Source organism: Boleophthalmus pectinirostris, unplaced genomic scaffold (genome assembly GCF_026225935.1).
Source record: "Boleophthalmus pectinirostris isolate CB_2022bp ecotype Guang Dong unplaced genomic scaffold, ASM2622593v1 HiC_scaffold_12, whole genome shotgun sequence".
Lineage (NCBI taxonomy): Eukaryota > Metazoa > Chordata > Actinopteri > Gobiiformes > Gobiidae > Boleophthalmus > Boleophthalmus pectinirostris.
The window spans coordinates 12,960,691-12,983,841 of record NW_026571018.1 but is presented as its reverse complement, the minus strand read 5'-3'; the positions used below and the strand labels follow the sequence as shown (position 1 = coordinate 12,983,841).

Here is a 23,151-nt window from a genome sequence, read left to right as displayed (position 1 = left end):
TCTCATGTTAAAAAAGTTTTCATTAAAGGGTCAGTATTATGCTTTTTTTTTATGTTATAATGTTGTTTCCTCATCAAAAACATATCTGGAGTTTCATTTCTTTTCTCTCACACATATCGCTTCATGACATCACAAGGTGGAACAGAGCATTTTATTTTGAGCTTTGGAGATATAGACAGTCAAATAATAGTGTTACTCCAACATGTCTGAATGAAACAAAACACAACTCCAGGTCTGTTTTTGAGGAGGTAACAGCATTATAACTTGCCTTAAGGCTCAGAATAGTCACTTTATGCAAAAATAGGCCCTTGCTTGTGTAGTACTGCATATATAAAAACCTTGTATTCTTCTTACCGTTGTAGTATCTGTCTGCTGTGTTGTGATTGGCTGTGCAGCAGTTGACCGCCTCCTTCCCGCTGTGGACTAGGTTGGTGGTGGGCCACGAGTCCGCCAGCCAAGGGTAGTTGCCCATACCTGCTCCAAGAACTCCGGGTCTGTGGAAATATATGAGAGTTTAATGTCGTGTCAAAACATTGTACTTTTACAGTATTTTCACTCTGTCTAAAACAATCCTCAACTTTTTGAAGATGCATTATGTAACTTTTTGGTTGGGGGTCTGTCACCTCACCTGCTTGTCTCCATAGACAGGCCATTGCTTAGTCTGGAATGTTTCACAGTATGACTTTAAACAGCTCTACATTACATTTATTACATTACAGGTGGTTTTATAGCTCAAAAATACCTAAAAAACTGGCATTCTGACTGTGAGCGGGGTCTCCTCTCCACAAATCTGACCTGTAACTTGATCTAGTTTGGTCTCCATGACGATAGAAAGGTTTCATACCATACTGTGAAACATTCAAGACAAAACAATAACATGTCCATGAAAGCTACACCTTGAATCATGACTATTGCAGTACTCAACATGCAAAATAAGTCAAAAATATCTATTATGATGATTTACAGGGATAAAAAGAATAATTTTGCTGTTATTTCTTAGCCCGAGTAAGTGCAATTTTCACAGCTAAAGATTTCTCAGAAGTTGGATTTTTTACCTGTAGACCTTTTCTAAACCTTGACTGCTAAGAATTGTATGATAAGAATATGTTTTTTGAGCAAATCACTTCGAAAAATTATTAGTTTTAACAACCAAATCATTGGACATAGAGTTTAGAAATGAGTCACCACAGATAAGATGGTACATTGTAGATTGTGATGACACTTGATTAAAATACTGAATTTCTGGACCAAATCACACATTTCAACATTTAATTTTTTTGTTTCAGTTTCACAGTTTTTGTCTGAAAAATTAAAGACTTATCATTAAAGGTGCATTGTGTAACTTTTCTGGTGGAGGGTTAGTATTTTATAGCTTTGCCTCATTTGTTTCACAGCGTTCAGCTTTTCTATCTCCATGGAGACAAGACTGCCACCAGGTCAAGTTATGTTGTCAGATCTGCGAAGAGGCAAGCCCGTCCTTTTTCAGTGTATTTTTGAGCCATAAAAACACGTAGAGTTGAATAAATATTTGATAAATAAGTTTAATGTCATAGCGCAGAGTCTAACCAAGGCACAGTAAAAACATGCAACAGCATAACCTCAACCAGAAAAGTTACACAGTGCACCTTTAACATTAATACAAAATCTATAGAAGTAAATTTATTCTCAACCAGTTTTGCCCATATAGGTAACAGGCAAAGCTACTCATCCTCCAGATAGTAGGATTTTATACTCCAAAAATACATAATTAAGCTTAAGACGAGAAAATATTAATAAGAAAGCTTTGTAATTACCTTCCGTTGAGTCCTGATCCTTCGCCGTGAGGGAACCCGACTGGAGCACAGGAGACAAAAGCATGAGGAGGTGTAACTGACTAATACATGTTTCATTTGCCTGGCCTATTTTAACTGCTCTGTGCTCTTCTATTCAAAGTTGATATTAAATTATACAGTTTTATGAGAAATATGAGCTGCCAGTGTAAAAATGTTAAAATAATGAGTGAATAGGCTGATTCTATACACTTCTCTACAGTGTGTTCTTGCACAGACATTTTTGCGTTGCTCTTGAAGGCCGAGCTGGATTCTGTGGATACTCTCGTCTTTCTAATATTTTATTTAAACATTTGAGATAATGGTTTCTCTGTCTTTATTAGCACAGCGGAACTTGTAAGGCAGCAATGTTCTTAGTGTAAATGGTTGTAAACGTAAAACATAACTAGGACTTACTTTTAATATTAAAACGTGGAGAGTGAACAATACGTTTTTCTAAAGCCAGTGTTGATACTTACTATATATTACACATTTTTAAACACGTTTTTCATTTGGATTATCTTGAGGTTACTAATTTCTTCAAAATATGTTATCTTAAGTCTGCTCTGTTGCACCTTGTGATGTCATGAAGCGGTAGTTTAAGTTAACAGCTACTTTTGTTTAGTAGAGATTGACATTTCTAGGGATGAAATTATCCAAATGGTTCTAGTGAAGGTGTAATACCCCCTCTTTAATACTTTAACTATTTGTTCATTATGAATTAAGTCCTTCTTCATGCTTTATTAAGGTTAATTAGGAATACTTACTAATACATTCCAGTCTTGTAACTTCTAATGTTAAAATGTTTTCATTAAAAGGCCAGTATTATGCTATTTCCTGTTAAAATGTTGTTTCCTCATCAAAAATATATCTAGAGTTTTGTTTTGTTTCATTCACACATACTGCTTCATGACATCACAAGGTGGAACAGGGCATTTTGAGCCTGAGATATATAGACAGTCTAATAATAAAAGGTTACTCAAACGTGTGTGAATGAAACCAAACACACCTCCAGGACTGTTTTTGAGGAGTTTAAAAACACAGTGGAGTACCTATATTACCACATGACATCACAAAGTGGAACAAATTGTTTGCCGTTTGAGAAAAGAACTCAGCCTAAATGTGCAGGGTTTGAGTTTTAAACATGTGTGAATGAAACAAAACAAAACTCCAGGCATGTTTGTGATGAGGAAACAGTTTTATATGATAACATAACTCAGAAAATAGTGTAATATGGGTCCTTAAATGTTCTGAATCCTATTATCTTGCCAATATTGTGAATCTAAACATAATACTTCAGAATCACTCAGAAAAATCACAAATCTATTTCTTTTTTCAAATTTCTCCACACTGATTTTCGAATTGTACCCAAAACCTTAAAAACAACATTTAAAACACCCTATATGTAGTAACTGCGGCGTACCTGCTGGCGTGTACGCGAACGACGCCGTGTAGTGGCTGAGCTCCTTCCTCTTCTTGCGTCGGCAGTAGATCCACACGCTGAAGCCCATCAGGATGACCCAGCACGCGCCCCCGATACCCGCGATGAACGCCGGCTGCTTCACCACATCTGTGATCTGCTCCGCCAGGCTTACGCTGCCTTCCTCGCCGCTGCCACTAGGGGCGCCCTTGTCCCCGGTCATGGAGGGGTGCTCGGTTGGTAATTCTGTAGAAGAACAAGTATTTGAGTTAGTGGTGAATTTGGTTCATTTTAAATACTTGATGTACACGTAGGACTTTACTAAATTAATTAAAAGGGCAGTACCATTAATTAAATAAGTTAAAATCTAAATATATTGTAAACTCTTAGGGTCAAAATGAAACCACTGCATGCATCTAATTATAAAGAGTTTTTATCATGGACAAACCTGGAAGGTAAACTCCACTTTTGTCTCTGAAAGTTGTGAAAAGTGCTTATAAATCCATTACAGTGAATAATCAGAATGTGAGGAACGCGTTAGGAAAATAAGGGATAACGATGGATCATTACAAACCGTTTAAAATGATCAAGTTCTGTTTTTCACATTTTTAAAACAGCAAAAATCTGTGTCCTCAGAAATGGAGTAAACATTCAAATTCCAGTTTTTCATATTGGGTTGCCAGATAGTAAGACAAAACACACTTAAATGCAAAATTTCTGTCTCTAATTTGATAAATACTCCGCAAGTAGGATGCCACAGACTTTTTTGTAGCTTTAAAAACACTGCAATCATCAACAAAAGCGTTTAAAATGGGACTTACTGAATAGCACGGAGACTGGCTGGCTGCGTGTGCCCACCCCAGCGCTGGTCACTGCTGCCACCTCCACCTGGTACAGCACACCGGGCACCAGCCCCTTCAGCACCACGCTCAGGGTGTTACCGTCCACGGTGCGGTTTATGTGGTGACGGGTGAGGTTGTCGCTGCCACTGCCCACACACCAAACCTGTACAGATAGACACACAAGCATTTAGATACAAGGGTAACCTAAAACTTTAAATCAAACTCAGAATTCCATCTTTTATCTATTTATTTTTTAAGTTCATTGTTTACTAAATTATTAAAAGCATGCAATATATGTACTTCTCTTATTTGTGCCAGTAAACCCAGTAATTTGCATGGTTTCAAACTTTAAACTGAAGGTGCATTATGTAATTTTTCTGGTAGATGGTGCATCAAATGCGCTTCTCCATGTTATTGCTTTGTCTGGAATGTTTCACAATATGACATTAAACCTTTCTACCTTTATGTAGACATACATTTCTAGTATGATTTATTCTACAGTTTAACCTAAAAAACTGCACTGCTACTTTACTCAAATAAATTAGATAATGAAATATGTTAAGTAAGTAAGTAAACAAATTTTTATCTATCTACTGACTAGATGAACCTAAAATTTTAAGAAAATCTCCAAATTATGAAACTTATTTAATTATTTGCTAAATTATTCCCAGTAATCCCAGTAATCTGTATGGTTACGAGCTTTTAATTGATACTTTAAAGGCGCAATGTGTAACTTTTCTGGTGGATGGAGGGTGCGTCAAATGCGCTTCTCCGTGTTATTGCTTTTTCTGGAATGTTTCACAGTATGGCATTAAACCTTTCTATCGTTATGGAGACCAAACCAAACCAAGTTACTGGTCAGTTCATGTGGAGAAGCAACCCCACTCACAGTCAGAATATCTGTTTATGTAACCATTTTTGAGCTCTAAAAGGACCTGAAATTGAATAAATGTAAGGTAGAGCTGTTTAATGTCAGACTGTGGAACATTCCAGAAAGATCAATGGCATATCCATAGAAACAAGTAGGTGACAGACTCAACCAAAAGTTACATTGCATTGCATTTAGATAAATGGGTCTGGTAAACAAGAACTACTCATGGCATCGTTTTACACTGATGGTAAAAGTAGGATTTGGGGTTTAAATGTTACAGTACGATTGATAAAAATAAAATAAAAAATCTTTCACCTTCTTGTCTCAGTGGAAATGTTATTGCATTGCTTTGAAACTCCCGCAATATGGCATTAAACTACTAATATCTTCATGGAGACAAGCACAGGACACCATCAGGCCAAGTTACAGGTCAGATCAGTGGAATGGCAACTCCGTTTATTGTAAGAATGCGTCTTTATCATGGTATTTTTGAGCAATAAAAACATCTGATATGAAATAAATGTTAGAAAGAAACATTTAATGCAATACTGTGGAACATTCTCGGCAAAGCAATGAAGGAAAGGAGCAAGAAAGGAGCAGGGTTTATAAAATTTATCTTCTTGTTCCTTTTGTTCATGTAGATTTTGATTTTATTGTTGTACTTTTTAAATTGATGCCAACAAATTCATATCAAGAGCAAAAAATAAATAAATAAAAGCAATAACATCTCCACAAAGACAGGTCGGTAGTTACACAGTGCACCTTTAAATGAGTAAGTACATTTAGAATTAGAATAGACAAATGTGAACAAAAACTTACACGAAGTTTGGTTAAAGTACCAACCAATTATTTAAAAAAGGCTCCGTGTTTGTAATCAATTCAAATATCATCGATAATTGTGAAATCTTAAAATCTCATTGTCATTTAATAACAAAATGAAATCGTTGCGGCATCTTAATTAATATCCAAAGATTGTGACAAGGTTAAGCACCGTCTAACAATGCAGCCTTGGATTCATTTGTACTTCTTTTTCAATAAAAAAAGAAAAAAGTTCTAAATATTCACGGTCATTTGTAGCTGAAAGATTACTAAACGGTACAAGGACTAAGAAAGAGTTCACCGTGTTCTTGCAAATCATCATCATAATAGACATTTTTGACCGATATTGCATGCCAAGTATTGCCGTGGTAATTATTAAAAGTTGATGAGTTTTTAGAGGACAGGCTGAAAACAATGTAAGACTAATTTTGCGGCTAATTACTAAATTGTAAAATATTATTGAAACAGATTTGGAAACTTTGAGGAAAATGTAAAATCATAATTTCGACTAGATGTGCATTTATAAGCCATGACCAAATCAAATCATTAATGCCTTTGTGTTGTAAGTTTCTGGTTAGTTGCAAAAAATAAGGATGGAGCTTTGGCTGTAATATTCCACAGTGGCATTAAAGCAATTCTGTGTTTTTATTTTTATGTATGTTGTATATTTTTTTATCTCTTTTTATGAGCGGTCTGATTGATCTAACCTGCACTTGGCCTGGTGACATCAAAAGCTCGTCTCCATGGATGTAGGGAAGTTTAATGCCATACCGTGGGACATTCCAGGCAAAGCAATAACCTCTCCATGGCAACAAGAAAATTATGAAATGGAAAAAGCATCTAGCCCTCAACAGCAACCGAGACTCTATTGATTCTTTGCAGTGACGCTGGTGGTGTTCTACATGTGTCTCTAATGGTGGACTATTCAGGAGTTACCATGGCGACACAATGCACACATTGGCAAACAGTGTCAAAAAAGTTTTAAAACAGTCTGAAAACTCAAGAAAAAATACAAAATGGATGTAAACAGCAGATTTTCAGGAGCCTGTGTTCAAAAAGAGAGTTCATATTCCTGTTTCGGAGTTTGATTTTCAACAAAAAACAAAACAAAACTGTTGTCGTAGTTCCAGCCAGAGATGGGGACTTGCACATCGTGAATTGAACTCGAGTCAGACTTGAGACCTGATTTGATGAAATGGACTAACACTTGGGTCTCGATTTGGACTTGAAGGTCAGTGACTTGGGACTTGACTTGGACTTGAGGCCTGTGACTTGAGAAGCACATTTAAATCTGACGTATTTCTATTCTGACCGTAATGATTCACACTAAGTTCTTGTCAAAACATTTATAAAGCAAAAATTAACTAAATTAATTTCTACAACTCTTAAATACTGATACATAAATACACTATGATTTTTTTAAGTACAATTTATCTTAAAATTCATATAAATTGCAAAAATCTAAGCTATATTTGGTACTTTAGTTTAAGAACTTGAAATTATTTGAAGCTCAAAGCAGACGACTTGGACTTGACTTGGACTTGACTTGGACTTGACTTGGACTTGACTTGGACTTAGGGGCCAGTGACTCAAGACTCGACTTGGACTTGCCTGTATGTGACTTGGGACTTGACTCGGACTTGAGGTCAAAGACTTGAGACTTGCAAAACAAAAACTTGGTTTCAGCTAAGTCAGTTCTTTATAGTCAGATTATGTTAAAATAAAGATTAAAGTTTATTAAATCATCAGACAGAGCAGAGCCTACAGTTAGCGTCACACCCCAGAGTATTAATACAGTTATATAAAACTGGACCAACAGATTAAACTATGAAGCTATGCCCAGTAAATAATTAATACTGAAGCTTTTGATACAATTCCCATGCACCAGTGCCTCTCTGTGTAAATCTACTGTGGCACTTTGTTGTACCGCCGTCGCCCGGGAGACCGTGTATGTCACATGTGCTTATCGTCATGCGTGTGCCGCCGCCGTGTGAACCGGGTCTCTCCGTGTTTACCCTGTACTCCTGGATGATCCCGTTCTGCCGGTCGCTGGGCGGAGGCTCCCACGAGACGCTGATGCTGGAGGCGTTGCTTAGCTTCACTGTTGCCACGGTGACACCTCTGGGCGGGGCGCTGGGGACTGGAGAGGCGGAGAAAGACGGCACGTGGTTAACAAGACGGGTAAAGCGATTTGAGGAACATTTTTTAATAACTGTACCTTAATTAGACTTTATCTTAACGAAGAAATCGTTTATTAAGAATGATTCAGGCTTAATAACAACTTCATTAAAAAGTTATGTTATTAATTAAGACGTTACTAAGCAAAACTAAATCAAATTCTGTCAAATACTGAAAGAGAAAATTGGTGAGTCAAGTTTTTTTTTTTATTTAACTGTTAAAAGTAACTGTTTACATTATTATGGGAACTTTAAATGCTTTAGGGAAGAGACAAATTGTGTAAAGATTATTAACATTTTTGAATAAAAGTTTGTAGAAAGGGTACAGTTTAACCTAAAAAACTGCACAGCTACTTTACTCAAATAAATTAGATAATGAAATGTGTTAAGTAAACTCATTTTTATCCGATCTGCTGACTAGATGAACCTAAAATTTTAAGAAAAACTCCAAATTCTGAAACTTATTTATAATTTATTTTTTTTAAGTTAATTATTTACTAAATTATTAACTTAAAAAAAAGCTGCACTGCTACTTTACTCAAATAAATTAGATAATGAAATATGTCACATAAGTAAGTAAACTAATTTTTATCCGATCTACTGACTAGATGAACCTAAAATTTTAAGAAAATCTCCAAATTCTGAAACTTTATTTTTTAAAAGTTAATTATTTGCTAAATTATTCCCAGTAATTCCAGTAATCTGTATGGTTACGAGCTTTGAATTGACACTTTAAAGGTGCAATGTGTAACTTTTCTGGTGGAGGGTGCGTCAAATGCGCTTCTCCATGTTATTGCCTTGTCTGGAATGTTTCACAGTATGGCATTAAACCTTTCTATTGTTATGGAGACCAAACCAGACCACGTTACAGGTCAGTTCTGTGGAGAAGCAACCCCACATACAGTCAGAATACCTGTTTTTGTAACTATTTTTGAGCTCTAAAACGACCTGTAATTGAATAAACGTAAGTTAGAGCTGTTTAAAGTCACACTGTGGGACATTCCAGAAAGATCAATGACATATCCACAGAAACAAGCAGGTGACAGATCCCCAACCAAAACGTTACATAATGCACATACCTTTAAATTAAGAAATCACCACCTACACCGCGTCGCAAAGGAGAAGTGAGATCCAACTGTACAAAAAGTGTTTAATGAACTAATTATTTTTGGATGCGTTGGAACGGTGTATGCTAAACAGACAGGTAGCTTTGTTTTTAATCTGCAATTGAGATCAAGCGCTAAAAAGCTGCTGACGCCCGCAGGCAGGAGCTATAATGAATACGAGATCGATCTGAATGAACTCGGATGGAGCAGGATATAAAATTAACCCCAAAATGAAATTGTATTACTCACACTCTCACACTGTCAGGCGGGCTAATGAATTGGAATTTAACAAGACTACCAATGTCAGACCAAAACACAAAGGTTGGGAGAAGTTTATTGTGAAAATACAATTCAATCTTGTTTGTTTGGGAGAAATATCTAAGAGATATTTTGCACTAAAACAAGGGTGGATGGTTTGATTCTTCCTGCTGCTTATGCACACTGCTACTGTGCCCTTAGGCAAGACATTGTAATTATTCTGAGTCCAATCTATGCATGTGTATGGGTTGTGTAATTAATCACATTTTAATTAAGAGTACTGGTCCAATCGATTACAGTGTGTGATTAAAAAAATCACTTTAACCCACATAACTTAATCTACAATAGCTTCTAAAATGTGAATGAAATAGAATTACTAGTAAAAAATAATATGTATTTTATTTTATTGACAAAATAATTCTTTGAAATAGATATGACTTAATTTATGGCCTAAAAACAGTTGTTGTGTTTATGTGTTTATGTTGTATATTTTTTTCCTATAGGGAAACAGCCTTAGTTCATTAAATTTACAGTATGTAACTTTTCTGGTGGAGGGTTCACCACCTGCTTGTCTCATGGAGATGCTCCTGCTTTACCTGGAATGTTCCATAATATACTACTAGTTTTAATGTATCTGTCCCCACAGAAATAAGCAGGCGAAACTACGGGACGGTTAGAATGAATGTTTTTCCAGGTATTTGTGAGCATTTGATGAAATTTAATCGTCAGGAGAATAAATGATTGATTTTCCATTAATCATTAAGGGTTTTATATTAAAAGTATCATCATTATTATTACTATTACTAATCTGCATAAATAAACTCAACTTTACAACATATAAACCATAACCACTATAGAGCCACATCAGCCCATTTGAGATTATAATGTGTTTAATGCAGCTTTGCAAAAGTCCTACAGAAACTAAACTTAAAACTGCATGGCTAATTTGCATAAACTAAGCAAGAGAATAAAAAAACCAAACAGCTCTTGTGTGCTGATGCGGTTCAGCTTCTGTCAGACTAAAGGATACGACTCAGTGGAATGTACGTGTTCTTTCTGTGACAGAGGAATGCTGCTGATGATGATGATGGTGAGCCTGTTCTGTGTGTGTGTTGCATTGGAGATGGTTCATGTTTTCAGAGATCGTACGTGTGCAGGTTTAGTGCAGCTCTTTATGTTGCAGTAACCGGGATACTGTGTATACATGCACCATGATGAAAAAGGGACACTCATGTGCATGTAAACACACTCACTGAGTGGTATAGTGATCTCCAAGGAGGTGCCAGAGCCCAAACATGGGACTGAGGCGCAACTCCAGTGTTTGCACTGTCAGACGCAGCCTTGTATCTGTGCACAGAAACCTACATTCGGTTTGTCGATTAGAAATTAATGTTATCAATGAAATTCTTAATGATCAATTATTGATTAGTCGACTAATCATGCCCATGCCTAAGTCAAACACCTGTAAGTGAAGTGCTAGATGAAAAATTTTAGTGGCATACTATGGAACATTCCTGGTTAAGCAATAATGTATCTATGGTAACGGAGCCCTCTTATCCAAAAAGTTACACTGTGTGCTTAAAGTGGACACTAAGTCAACTTTTTTGTGTATACATAAAGTGTTTTCACTGAGTATGTGCTTCCTCCAGTAACCATTGCAATTTCAAGTACTACGTGACATCACGTGATTACAGCCAAGTGTTTTTGATAAACAGTTGGCTGAAGGGGCGGAGTTTGAAGTATGGACACATTTTGGGCCCTCTTCCTCCTTCACTCTCCTCTTTAGTCCTCCAGGTACTGCCCAGTTTAGCGGCTTTATTTGAAATTTGGTTGTGGAAGAAATTTTGAAGTTTAGTCCCACTTTAAAACCGTGTATATTATAGCTAAAGGATGCTATATAACAAACCTATACTGTATAATTCTATTCAATAATCTGACTATTTATATATTTCTGGTTACCTTCCTCTGGGGTTCTCACAACCACCGTCCTGCTGTCCTTGCCCTGAAACTCATCGAAGTATGGTCTGATCTTGACTTCGTACTCGGTCCCTTTGAGCAGACTGGAGAGGATGGTGCTGCGCTCTGAGGGGGAGTTTATGTCCTGCAGGAGCCAGTTTCCTCCGGTGGGACGGTAGAAGAGCCGGTAGCCCTGGACGTACTGGGACTGGCGGTCAACCTGAAGGAATACAGGGCACAGAGGGAACAATTATATAAAGTTATTTTTAGAAAACTGGTGATATGAAGGCTACTTCGGGGTTGCTTATAACGTAGGAGAGATAGTAGTAGATGTAGTGGTTAAGCAGGATTTAGTCTTGGTTGTAGCAATATTATTATTATTGTAAACAAATGGTAATATGCAGCAGTAGTAGTAGTAGTTGTAGAGGCTGTGGTAGTAGAAATAGAAGTAGTAGTACTAGTAAAGTTAAGAGTTCATACAAAATTTAGTCTTGTTAGTAGTTATTGAAAAGCAACATATCATCTGAGAGTAGTTTTGTTAGATAAATCGCAAACTCGAGGGTCTGTTTGGTTTACAGTTCTGCTCATATTTCTCCAGAAAACATTCTCAGAGATATTAAACTAACCATATTGATTGACAGATTTTGTACTGAAGTATTAATTATCTTAAAAAGTCTGTGATCTTTGTTGATGATAGTCTGTGTTTTTAAACCTTCACTAGAATCAGTTGGATAATTTCAACCCTGGAATTGCCAATCTACTGAACTAAAAGTAAAAGGATGGCCAAAATTTTAAATATACACACTTAAATCTATTAGAAAATAACTTAAAAGTAGTGAAATTATTTGTCCATGCAGCAAGATAATTTTACTTAACAAGTCATCTTAAAATATACTACCTCTAGAGTAGAATTATGCAGTCTCAGAACTAAAAAACAAGATAAAATGTTTAATAATAATAATGTTTCAAAATCTTGGCCAGATCAGAGAAATTTGCAGTGCAAGGTGGAACAGAGCATTTTGAGCTTTGGAAATGTAGACAGACTAATAATAAAGAATTACTCAGACATGTGTGAATTAAACAAAACACAACTCCAGGTATGTTTTTGAGGAGGTAACAACATAATAACACTGGGTTCAAGCTCACAAGAGTCAATTTTGTGTAATATGGGACCTTTTACTTACTTACTTACTTACTTTTACTTTACACATTTTACGTAGGTGAATACTGTGTGTTAGTTTAGCATCAAAAGCTACTTACGCTCCAGGACATGCGCACAGAGGAGGTGGACAGCATGGCGGGCTCTTGTAGCTGCACAGCCACTTCTCCCAGCTCCCTCTGCACCTGTCTGTGGTCCACTCCCTGCCCTGTCGGACTCACATCTAATGAGATAAAACACATATATATTAAATCCAGGCATTTATACGTACATACAAATGAGTAAATGCTAAGTAGATATGTTTACTGCCATACTGGGGAACATTTTAAGCATTTTAAGTTGGTGGCACATCCACTCAAAAGTTACACGGTGGATCTTTAAATCTGATTCTATTTCAAAATTGCTCCTGACCTTGTGTTCTCACTGGCTCCGATATAGGGCTGGGGTCGCTGAGGCCGTATGCGTTGACAGCTCTCACGATGAAAAGGTAGATGGTATTGGGCAAAAGTCCTGTGATTGTGTGAGTTTCCATCTTGACATTGTCCGCTACAGTCTGCCAAGTACTGCCGGCAGATTGGCTGTAAAACAAAACACAAAAAAAAAGATTTATAGACCTGAGATCTTACCGTTTCAAGGAAATGCAATCATGACTGAGCCTCGGTTGCCAATACCTTAACCTGCATATAGAACAAAGCACCAAATTGTAACAAACTTGGCCCTCATATCCAATGATTTTGTAGTAAAGAATAAATCAGTATTATAGTTGTTTTCAGTAGAAGCTGTATTTGATTTCAACATGTCTGCTAAGGTTGTCAGAAAGTATTGGGAATCAGATACTAATAAATAGTAAAAAGTATATTGAAAGTAGATACTTATTGGAGCAAGTATCGATATTGTAAAAAAATCACATTAACAAGACAAAACTGAAGCGTTGCTGAAAAGTTTTAGTATGATTTTGAGCTTCATCTGAACTTGATAAAGACATCATGATAAAATAGAAAGTATAATTATTTTTTGTTGAGTAGGTTTCTTAGTATTGAAATAGAGTTTGGAATTTTAGTATCGTGACAATACTAATGTCTACTAATGTCTACTTAGTGTGTGGGGACCATAGATTATGTAAATAAATGTACATAGCTAACTCACTAGCTGTCGCTTTCCAAATAGGAAGTGTTCATGGAGGCGCTTCTGGGCTTCATCAACTCTGTTTTCAGATGACTTTATATCATTTTGGTTTTAAAATGTTCAAATGAACCTGCTCTACATCAGCTGTACCCAACCCATGGGCCAGGGACTAGTACCGGTCCGTGGATCGTTTGGTACCAGGCCGCACAGAAAGAAACTTACATTATTTTTGTTTTATTTATTATCCAAGTCTGAACAATGTTTTATCTTGAATTATGACTCACTTTTGACTCACTCTTGACACATTTCGGGATGCTTGTCTCGGTCATGTGACATATTAACGTTAATATTAAACCCACAAGCTGCAAAATGAGTAAAAAACAGACTTTTTTGGAAACATTGATTACTCTATTTACAAAATACCACAGTTTTTGTGTTGGCCGTATCATTTTATTTTGGCATATTTATCCGCTACACCTTAAAAGCCTGGTCCATAAAAATACTGTCAGACATTAAACTGATCTGTGGTACAAGAAAGGTTGGGGACCACTGCTCTACATGATCCAGGTGTTTTTATTTTGCTCTTTTGTATGTAAATAAAATCCCGTTCCTAACATTGACCTTGCTCCAAAGTCGCTCCTGTAAGTGCCGGCCCTGGTGAGCTTCATTTGACTGGAGCTCAATAATCCACTTCGTCACACAGTCAACGGTGGGGACAAAGATAGGTCATATTTGTGAAATTTACAATCAAAACCTTAAACTGTTCCTTTAGCGAGACACGTCAGATGCGATGTTGCTTCTACTACTTGATATAAAAACGAGCAAAGTGAACTGTGGATTCGCCAATTCGCCCGAGACTTGTGGAATCCTAATTATTTCTTTCTGTCAGCGTGGAGAGACAGCATGTAATAGACGGAGAGAGTTAGGTGCTCAAGCAAGAAAGTGCTTTGCAATGCTGGTTTAATGTGCTGCTGCTGCTACACAATTAACCAATGCATACTGAGCTCCCCAGGCGATGGAAGCTTCTATTTTGGTCTTTCATAAAATATGTGGTAAACAATAGCAGATGCGAAGGAATTTCACTAGTTTTTACACCCAAAGAGACTAGTGCTACAAGAAAAAAAGATTGCGATAAAGCTCTTAAAAGCAGTGGTATCAATGTCAAGATTTATTTATTTTTTTGTCTTTTGTTGAATAGTTGACAAAAAATAACACTCTCATCAAGGTTGAATTTCGATGCACTTTTTGACACAGTAATTCAGGTTTACATGCGCATACCTAATTTTACAAGACATACAAAAATATAAAAAAATAAATAAATAAACAAACAAAAACTTAACATCTAGACAAAAACAAGATTGAGTCAAAGCTAATTTAGCACTTATTTTTTTTTTTCCAATTTCAACTACTGCATTAGCAAATGTTGTGGTATTGATAATTTTGAGATATACTGTTCAGCCTTCATTGAGACATTACTACCAAATGCTACAATATTTGCTTATGAATAACGTAATTAATTATGTATAACTATGCAAATTCTGTAAAGTCGAATGGGCCAAGTTGCGAGCCTTGTGGTACGCCATAAAAATGCATTGTACCACGCCAGTCCACACTCTCCCTCTTTCACTGTGAATTTTTGTCACTTTGGCAGAGCTGATTCACAACGGCCTCTCCAACCATTTGTTTGACACTTTTTACATTATTCTCCCCCCATGGGTACAGCTTTGGTCCCCATCTGGACAATTTGCTTTGGAGAAAGACGATTTCTAGACGCTTCGGTTGTGGATGGGAGAAAAAACCTGAGCTACACTAAAGAGACCATTTTGAAAAGTGTCCAAAAATATAAAATAAATAATAAATAAATATGACTGCAATTTCACCTCATAATATGTAAAATTGTATGTTTGAACTTCATGAAAATCCAAATACTATGAACCACACTGGGTTTCATACAATACATACAATAAATATTTGTGTACATGTAATTACAAAATTGTGGGTTTGGTTTGATCAGTAGCAGGTTAAATATTATTAAGTATCTATTTATATAGAAAAAAATCTCTAATAACACTGAATGACTATACAAAGTTGCTCATGTGCTAAAGCAATATTTAATGTTAATTTAATGTAAGGTAATATAATGGAGTAGTAGTAGTCATAGTAGTAGTAGTCAGAGGTGGGGATTTGCAAGTCATGACTTGGACTCGAGTCAGACTTGAGTCACTATTTTTAGGACTTGAGATTTGACTTGATAAAATGGACTAAGATTTGGAACTCGACTCGGACTTGAGGCCTGTGACTTGAGAAGCACTGAATTCTTTCTATTCTGACAGTAATGACTCATACTAAGCTCTTGTTAAGACATTTAAAAAGGAAAAAATAACTAGATTAATTCCTACAACTCTTATATACTCTATACATACTTATATATAAATATACTATGATTTTTTTTAAAAGTACAATTTATCTTAAAAATCATATAAATGGCATAAATCTAAGCTATATTTGGTACTTTGGATTAAGGACTTGAAATGACTTGAAGCTCAAAGCAGACAACTTGGACTTGACTTGGACTTACGGGAAGAGAACTTGATGCTTCTCCTAAAACTATATGTTTTTAGAAAATACTTCTTTTCTTCACAGTTGATAAATGTGGTGCTGATTTTTACAGGAACAAACTGGAACATGTCGTTCTCACTTCTGTTTGTTACTCTGGGTGGAACTGAAATACTATGATGTGGTATCCTCAAATGTACTACAGTATTATTCAGTAATATACAGTACAATATGGTACAGTTCCAATTCTGTGTAGACGACATGACAAAATAACTGTTATTTAGCTCTTTTAAATCTGAATTCTTTCTGTTCTAACAACAATGATTCACACTAAGATCTTGTAAAGACATTTAAAAAGGAAACATTTGCATTTCTACAACTCTTATACTCATATAAATATACCATGAATTTTTAAGTACAATTTAGTTTAAAATTCATATAAATTGCAAAAATCTAAGCTATATTTGGTATTTTGGTTTAAAGACTTGAAATGACTTGAAGCTCAAAGCAGACGACTTGGACTTGACTTGGACTTACAGGCCAGTGAGTCAAGAATCGACTTGGACTTGCCTGTATTTGACTTGGGACTTGACTCGGACTTGAGGTCAGAGACTTGAGACTTACTTGAGACTCTGATAGTAGGAGTATTAGTAAGTAGTAGTGATAGTAGTAGCAGCCACAACCAACATTCCTGCAGTTCATTCCCCTATTCATGGATTTTCACTTCCTATTGGTTGTAGGTGACATTTTGAGGACTTTTCGCTATTCAAAAGACGTAATATTTTTCTAAATGCTACGGCAATGCTTCTAATTTTTCATCATTCTGAAACCCTTGGATTAAAACCTAAAATAACTCTGCAGAAGTCAGGGGTCTTTCGTTCCACCATGCGTGACATTTTGCCTGGCATTTGCAGCTCCTGGTATCCTCTTATATTGATATGTGCCTAAATAAACTTTAACAGAATGCATACAAACGCCCCAACCCCCCTCTCTCCTCTGTCTCCTCTCCTCTTTTCGTTCTTCTTTTCCAAACAAACTTCTTCACCTCCGGCAAGTCAACGTTATTGAAAACATCCCAGCGGCTCCACTCCCCCTGCCCACCCCCCCAGAATGAGTTTGCGTTACTCGGAAAACTCGGCACTGCCATAGGCCCTCTGGAACATTTGGATTGTATTAAGCTCCGCCAGTGTTCTCTCTTTATCCAATTGGAAGGACACATATCCCACTGTTAATGTAGCTTAATCTTACAGGGCCGTATCCTCTTACAGCCAATCTAGACTCCAAATTAGGTTTCGGCTAATTAATTCAAGGTGGTTAGCTCAAAGGTGACATTACTTGGAGGTGAGAGGGAGGAATACTGACATGTGATAGACGGTAAAAGACTATTATATTTTGGGTCTTTTCGGGGATTTGCGAAACTTGGTCTTCAAAATGAATACTTGAGATGCAAAACCAGAGCAATAAGAATACAATTTGGGGGAAAATACAGTTATAGCTTGAGTAAATTTGTTCAGAAATGTATATAGAAGTAGAAGTAAGATAATTAAACCAATGGGCATAACAAAAAATATACTTGCAAATTGTACTCACTCTAAAAACTTAATTTGACATTTAACCTTTTTGTGCTATGAAACCAACCTGGACAAGTGAGGGATTACACAATACAAACCAGAATAAATATTTTATCTCTGATCCCTGACGTGTTTGGAAAGCATTTTCCAACCATTTTGGAAAATTGACAGTCCAGACCTGGTTAAGTCCTGCTCTAGGGATGTTAAATATTGTATTGAATTGTTTTCCATAATTGTGAACTAGGTGGTAATATTAGTTATTGGTTACTTAGCAATTAGTTAGTGTTAATGAAGCATTTAAGAATATAATTTAAGAACAATACCATCCATTGTTTATAATGCTAGCTGTAATCAGTGGTGGTAAAGTAAGAAAAGGTCAAAAGTAAGAAGGTAACAATATCCAAGTCTCACGATATCATATTGTCACGGTATTAAACTTATGGTACGATATTTATTGAGATATCGTAGGAAAGCTCACGGATATGGTGGGGAGGCTTACGATTAGGGATGTAACAATATCCAAATCTCTCGGTACGATATTTTCACGATGTACATCTCTCAGTCTAATATTATATTTTGTGGAGACCAACAAAACTATTAATATGCTACTTTTTCCTCTTAAAATGCCTTGACAAGACATAATCCAAAGAACTAAGACTTAAGAGGGCTAGAACTGTGATTTCTTCATGTAGTTTACACTGAAATGGAGCAAAGGATCATGGTCTATGTAGTTCCCTCTGTTTTTATTTTTTAGCTATTGCTGCACCATAACCATAAGCAGAGAGACTTGCAATTCGATATACTGTAATGGTCCACGATATTATTGTGAGAACTTTGATGATACGATATCACGATATTTCGATTATTGTTACATATTTTTAGTCAAAAGTAAAGGTACAATATTTTTTTAGGTATCTATACTTCACTTAAGTACATTTTACAGTGGACACTTTTTATTTTTACTTCTCTAATTTGAGAGCAGATATCTGTTTAATCTGTAAGACTGTAAAGTAAAAAGTACTTTTCTTTATGGTTCGGGACCTGCTGAAATGTCTGAGACTAACTTTTAGCACATTTAATTTGAGTTAACATCTTAACTTTGAGCAAACCAAATAAACAAAAACAGCTAGAAATGTTTAAAATCCACCAAATTATTTATCACAACAAAATCACTACATTGGAAAATCTCTGCAAAATACTTTTACATTTTACTCTTAAAGTACAATTTTAAACAGGTGCTTCAATAGTTTTACCTAAGTAGATTTTTTCAGGTGGTTTACTTCTTAAAAAATCTTTTGCCCCTGTATCAGTACTTTTACTTTAGTAGCAAAATTGAGTACTTCATCCACCACTGACTGTAATTATGTATATAAGCGATTAACATGTGATCTTTAAACTGAAAGTGTTACCTAATCTCGATATCCATGTTACCTGAATGCTTCAATGATGTAGGAAGTGACAGCTGCTCCTCCTTCGTGTGCGTTGGGTTGCCAGGTCAGGCTGACACTATTCTTTGACACATCCGTAACTATGGGCTTGTGCGGAGGACCTGGCAACTGAAACGGCTCTGTGGTTTGGGCCGCTGATGAATCTGCGCTCTCTGAAAATGATCAAATGCGAAAAAGACGGTGAGAAAAAAGAAAAAAACACATAAAAGCATAAGCAGAGAGGTGCTGCATATTTGATTAACGTTTGCCTCCAGCGTTACCCTTTTGTGCCACGCAGAGACAGTAATGCTGATTGAAAATTTGCATCAGACTTGCTTGGGGCGCTTCTATACAATAGCACAAAAGCATCACCGCTAACCATTTCCATTCTAGAGCTCAAATAAACCTCTCTGGCTTTAATGCAACTTGTAATGTCATTAATTTTTAATCTAAAGCCGCTAATGAAACCTCAAATGCTCGGAATATTTTATGTACTAATGCATAATGGTGCGTTGTTTAACTTTTCTGATGGAGGATCTGTCAAATAATAGTTTTCCTCATGGAGATGTTATTGCTTTGTCTGGAATGTTTCACAGTATGGCTTTAAACCTTTCTAACTTCACGGAGACCAAGATACAGGTCAGATCTGTGGAGAAGCAACCCTGCTCACAGTCAGAATGTTTTTTGCTTTTTTTTAGTTATCTTTGAGCTATAAAACCATCTGTAATTTAATTAATGTAAGATAGAGCTGTTTAATGACATACTGTGGAACATTTCAGGCAGAGCAATGGCATATCCATAGAAACAAGCAGGTAACGGACCCCCAAAAGAAAAGTTACATAGTGCATCTTTAAGCAGGGGTGCAGTGGGCGTGGTACGTGGGGGTACACCGACGTGAGATAAAAACAAAAAAAAAAAAAAAAAAACAAATATAAAATCTTATATAAAGTCCAAGATTAGTCCTGGTTAAGACCTTGTTTAGACCTGGTTTAGTCCTAGTTTAGACCTGGTTTAGTCCTGGTTCAGTCCTATTTTAGTCCCGGTTTAGTGCCGTTTCAGTCCTGGTTCAATTCTGATTTAGTCGTGGTTTAGTCCTGGTTCAGTCATGTTTTAATTCTGTTTTAGTCCTGGTTTAGATCTGGTTTAGTCCTGGTTAGTTCTGCTGTAGTCCTGGTTTAGACCTGGTTTAGTCCTGGGTGAGTCCTGGTTTAGACCTGGTTTATTCATGGTTTAGTCCTGATGTAGTCCTGGTGTAGTTCTGTTTTAGCCCTGTTTCAGTCCTGGTTCAGTTCCAATTTAGTCCTGGTTTAGTCCTTGTTTAGTCCTGGTTCAGTTTGTTTTAGTCCAGGTGCAGTCCTTGTTTAGTCCTGGTTCAGTCCTGTTTTAGTCCTGGTTCAGTCTTGTTTTAGTCCTGTTTTAGTCCTGGTTCAGTCCTGTTTTAGTCCTGGTTCAGTCTTGTGTTAGTCCTGTTTTAGTCCTGGTTCAGTCCTGTTTTAGTCCTGGTTCAGTCCTGTTTTAGTCCTATTTCAGTCTTGTTTTAGTCCTGGTTTAGACCTTTAGGATTCATCACATCAATGACGTCACGAATCACGTACCCCCACTTAAAAAATCCCCACTACACCACTGCCTTTAAGTGAAAATCAGCAGAAATGGAGTAAATATATTCACATTTTTTCAAGTTTTTCATATTGGGTTGCCAGATTGTAAGACAAAAACACTTAAGACTAAACCCCAAATTCCTCTCTTTGATCTGACATATATGGAGCAAGTGGAATCCTAGGCTCAAGATTGCTCTGACTTTTTTGTAACATTAAAAACCTCCAACTAAAAAGTAACACAGTGCACCTTTAATACAACTTGTAATGTCATTAATTCTTAATCTTACGCCGCTAATGAAACCTCGGCTGCTCGGAATATTTTATGTACTTAATGCTTAATGGTTTGAGCAGAAAATAAAAAAAGGACGTAGGCTTATATAAGTGTGATTCAATTTACGGTTAGCTGTAGGGGTGGAGACGCAAGGCCACAAATCACATACAGAGGCGAGCTAACGTTAGGTTTAAAAGCAGTATTGATGAAAAGGTTTGGACTTTGAGTTATTGTTCTAATCTGCCCGGTAACAGCCTGATTTGTAAGAGCATGGGTTAACTGTGTTTTAGTTGATTGGATAGACAGGAAGGTAGAGTGTATGTTTTTCTTTTGATTGTCATTGTTGGAAAATATTACGCAAGAGCTTGAGTGCCCATTTCCTTTAAAATGTACAATATCAATATTTACATAACAATTTAAAGAGCCCATATTGCGTTATTTTCAGTTCTATGTCATAATCTTGTTTCCTCGTCACAAATATACTGTACCTGGAGTTGTTTTTTGTTTCATTCACACATTTTTGACACAAATCCTGCAAATTTAGGGTGAGTTCTTCTCTCAAAAGGAAAACACTCTGTTCTACTTTGTGACGTCATGTAGAAAAACAGGAAGTGCTCCACTGTTTTCAATAGAAATTTCTCTGATCTGGCTGCAATTTTAAAACTTATATCAGGTTATTCATCTTGTTTTCAGATTTATTATGTACTTAATAGTTCTGAGACTGATTCATTGTAGTCTAAAGGTAGTTGATTTTAAGATAACTGGATAGATAATTTCACTACTTGACAACTTAAGTTATTTTCTAATAGTTTTAAGTGTTTATATTTCAAATTTTGGCCAAGCTTTTTTGCAGTGGTCAAGTTAACATGTACCTTTTACTTTTAGTTCAGTAGAGATTGGCAATTCACAGGCAGAAATTATCCAAATGATTCTAGTAAATTTGTATGGATCATCTACAAAAACCACCAACTTTTTAAATAATTAAGACTTCAATACAAAATGTGTCAAAAATGTCAATCAGCGTGGTTAGTTGTAATATCTGTTCTTCAGTTCTGAAACTGCTTAATTCTAGTCTTGAGGTAGTTTATTTTGAAAATAACTCGTGAAGCAAAATTATCTTGCGGCATGGACAGATAATTTCACTGCTTTTAAGTAATTTTCTGACAGATTTAAGTGTTTATATCTTACATTTTGGCCAAGCTTTTTTGCCGTGTTCTTAAACTCCATACACCTTCACTAGAATAATTCAGATAATTTCAGCCCTGGAAATGTCTATCTCTACTAAAATAAAGGTAAAAGAAGCTGCTAACTTGAAATCTACTGCTTTATGACATCACAAGGTGAAACAGAGCATTTTGAGGTTTGGAGAAGTAAACGGACTAATAAAACAGGATTATTCAAAGCATGTGTGAATGAAACAAAACACAAATCCAGGTATGTTTTTGAGGAGGTAACAACATTATAACATGTCTTAAAGCTCACAAGAGACAATTTTGCGTAATATAATCCCTTTAAAAACAATACTGTGAATATCGTACAGCTTTATTGACAACTGCCTATGCCAGCAGTACTGTCCGCTGTTGATTAGATGGGCTGCTATTGTACCTTGTTGTTGCCAGGTAGATTAGAACTTAAATTTACAGTTTATCGTAAATTACTGTCCTAATCCACCCGGCAACAACTTAACCTGTTTCCTCATAGGTTAAGGGCATTGATTGAGCTACTTTCTAATTAAGTGGACAAGACGCAACAGCACATTTTTCTTTGTCCACTGTTTAAAGGTAATTGTACTGAAAGGTGATGCAAGCAAGTTTTTTAAAGGGCCCATATTACGTTATTTTCTGATCTATGTTATAATACAGAACAGATAATGTAGAACACAGGTGTCAAACATGCGGCCCGGGGGCCAGATCCGGCCCTCCAAGACCTTTAATCTGGCCCTCGGCTGATTTTCTACTAAAATACTTTAATTCTATTTTTTATTAAAATATTGTTAATTTTCTGCAGTGTTTATCACAGCAGCGTCTCCAGCGTCTCTGTACGTGGCCCCTCCCACCAGAGCAGCACAAATGAAGACTTGTCTCTTTCCAAACGCTCTTAAAGGACGATGGTTTTGACTGTTGACCGTGACACCCTCATCAACAAAATGTCCAACATGAGAAAAGTGGAGCCGAGTGCAGGATTTAA

The 23,151-nt window shown here is 36.3% G+C and overlaps 1 protein-coding gene across 3 annotated transcripts in view; it reads right to left on the bottom strand.

The window, feature by feature from the left end:
- The window catches only part of robo3 (roundabout, axon guidance receptor, homolog 3 (Drosophila)), a 213,644-nt gene that overhangs the window by 21,169 nt on the left and 169,324 nt on the right, over nt 1–23,151 (bottom strand). For all 3 annotated transcript variants that reach the window (XM_055148486.1, XM_055148487.1, XM_055148488.1), the window contains 9 exons: nt 19,100–19,268; nt 12,828–12,994; nt 12,518–12,639; nt 11,261–11,477; nt 7,776–7,900; nt 4,050–4,233; nt 3,232–3,474; nt 1,794–1,833; nt 355–494 (listed from right to left, as the gene is read on the bottom strand). In XM_055148486.1, the coding sequence (XP_055004461.1) occupies nt 355–494; nt 1,794–1,833; nt 3,232–3,474; nt 4,050–4,233; nt 7,776–7,900; nt 11,261–11,477; nt 12,518–12,639; nt 12,828–12,994; nt 19,100–19,268 (1,407 nt within the window). The remainder of the gene's footprint in view (nt 1–354; nt 495–1,793; nt 1,834–3,231; nt 3,475–4,049; nt 4,234–7,775; nt 7,901–11,260; nt 11,478–12,517; nt 12,640–12,827; nt 12,995–19,099; nt 19,269–23,151) is intronic.